Here is a 2,356-nt window from a genome sequence, read left to right as displayed (position 1 = left end):
ACCGGGCTCGGGGCGTCTCCTCCTCAGCCGCGGCACCGCGCAGGGGCTCTGGGCACCTTTTGTCTTCGAGATAATGTGAATTTGCTCCCTGCGCCCGTCAGAAGCGGTTCGTGCTGTAGGAACACCGGGGGCTGCTGCCGCTGAGGTCAGCCCCCTCAGCAGAGCCTTGCCTCGGCTGCAGACCCAAGCCTGAGGGGGCACGCGGAAGGGCAAGGCACGCGGCTCAGGAATGCATGTTCCTAAATTGTCAGGAAAAAAATAATTGCTTTTTCAATGCCCGGAGCTTCTTCCCTCACCTTTGAGAAAGCTTGCTATGCTGCAAACCCCATTTTTAAGGTTTTCTGATCTGTATTCTCTGCCCAACCCATTATGCCTTCCCCATGAAGAAAAACAGCCAGTTACCAGTTAGACGCGGACTGGGTGCGAAACTCCCCAAAGGCAGAGGCAGCAAACGGTGCCGGGCAGGGCAGCCACGTGGAACGCCTTACAATAAGCCGGATGGGCCCCAACCTGCCTCTGTGCAACTGCTGCATTATCATTTCACATGCACCAAGGAAAGGTTCCTACTACTGCTCTGATCGTTTCCCTTGCAGACCTTTACAACTCTCACAACATCATACACAGTGCTGGCACACAACTGCTGTGGAATGGTAGTTCCTACTCAAGTATCCCTAAGGAGTGTTTTCCCCTGCCTAATGCTTTGTAACAGAATTTGGTTTCAAGGTCTCCACAGCTCAAAAAATACTTAAAAAACCCTTCTGGGATAAAACATCATTGTCCATAATCTAAAAGTAAGCATTTCTGTAACTAGAAGAGAAGGTGAGAGCTTACAAAAGCCAGGAGGAATGGTGATTGTTCAGCACCTCCAAAGAGGTTGGTTTTATTTACACATACATATTTGTACATCCTAGCATTCAGTCATGCAATTCCCTGGAACATACACCTTTATAGAAACCCCTCCAGAGAGATCAAGCTACCTGTCCTTTAGAATCTGGGGTTAAAAAAAAATCTTTATAGATTGAAAAATTGTGAATCACGGTCTTCAGATACCCGCTTCTCTTAAAGCACAAAACTGTGAGGTCACGACAGGTGTCGAGAGCAGGGCACAGCTCCCAGTTTATAGGAATCATGCAGAAGAGCCCAAGCCCATAGCCTTCTGCGATCGCCCACTCCTGCAGCCAAACAGCAGGGTCCAAGACATAGTACAGGGGAGCTGAGAACTTTTGCTGTAAATCAGTACTGAAGGTACTGTCTGCTCCAATAACAAGGGGAAAAACTTATGTTAAGGGAAGAGTGGAGCTGGAACAAGCTAGGAGCGTAGTAAAACTGTATGTATAACTTTCCCAAGCAAACTGCTGATGAAGACACAGTGGTTTGCAGCAAGACAGGCAGACTTCATGGGTCAGACGTAACTCCAGCCCTGGTGGATGAGCTCAGGCCACACGGGAGCAACCTGGGCATCTGTGCTCCCGGACCAAAGCTCAGGTGCAGCAGAACAGGACTGGCCAGGGTTGGACTTGCTCATTAGCCTTTTTGTACCACCGCTGCCTACAGCTCTGCTGCCAGCATCAAGCTATACACTGCAAGGCTCTGTGCCTCACCAGTGCTCCCTACTGGTTGTGCAAGCTCCACTTAAGAGGGCGTCTAGACCAGGGAGAGATCAAAGCCAAATCCCAGTAAGGACAGACAGTTACTCACATGGTATAAGACTCCCAAGCACTGGCGCTTGCCAGTCTGGTTCTGCCTGTCATTTCACATTAAATGATGACACTCTAGTTCAATTCCAAGCAGCACCTGCAATAAACCACTCTGTAACAGGCAGTATCTCCTACATAAACAGGCTTAGCTAGGGAACATTTGTGCACAGGGTACATAAACTAGCAGCAGTCCTAGGACCGCACTCAGAACCTTGCCCCGCAGACACTAGCCCATTCAGAAAAATGGCAACGGTCATTCAATCTCATTGGCCATTGTTCAGCCTTCTCAAACCAACAGAAGACAACTAGCACAACAGGTATCATTGATATATTTCACTGCAGTTAGTGATCGAACATGGAAGAACAAGTGTTAACATATGCGACTGTGAACACAAGAGAAGATGCCATCCCCAGCAGAGCTAACACAGGAGAAATACAGCACTTCAGCAACTTTCAGATTTCATAGTGCGTCACCACTGGTGGCTCTTTATTAGGGTCTCCTCCTCTCTCCAGATACAGGTCATTGAAGGGATACTGCTTCGGTCCCTACAAGGAGAGAGAGAGGAGCAAATTCACCACCTTCACCAAGCAAATTGAGGGGTAAGGGGAAAATATCTCATCCTATCCCACCCCTGCCCAAATCAAGGCTTGTCATTTAT

General features: G+C 48.7%; 1 protein-coding gene across 1 annotated transcript in view; it reads right to left on the bottom strand.

Moving 5' to 3' along the window:
* Positions 1–2,009: 2,009 nt before the first annotated feature.
* NDUFB8 (NADH:ubiquinone oxidoreductase subunit B8) overlaps positions 2,010–2,356 on the bottom strand; it is a 3,491-nt gene continuing 3,144 nt past the window's right edge. Inside the window, exon 4 of the mRNA XM_009642031.2 lies at positions 2,010–2,243. Coding sequence (XP_009640326.1) covers positions 2,151–2,243 — 93 coding nt within the window. The 3' untranslated portion in view covers positions 2,010–2,150. The remainder of the gene's footprint in view (positions 2,244–2,356) is intronic.

This window comes from Egretta garzetta, unplaced genomic scaffold (assembly GCF_000687185.1).
Source record: "Egretta garzetta isolate BGI_Z169 unplaced genomic scaffold, ASM68718v1 scaffold56, whole genome shotgun sequence".
Lineage (NCBI taxonomy): Eukaryota > Metazoa > Chordata > Aves > Pelecaniformes > Ardeidae > Egretta > Egretta garzetta.
This window is presented reverse-complemented; position numbering and strand designations above follow the sequence as displayed.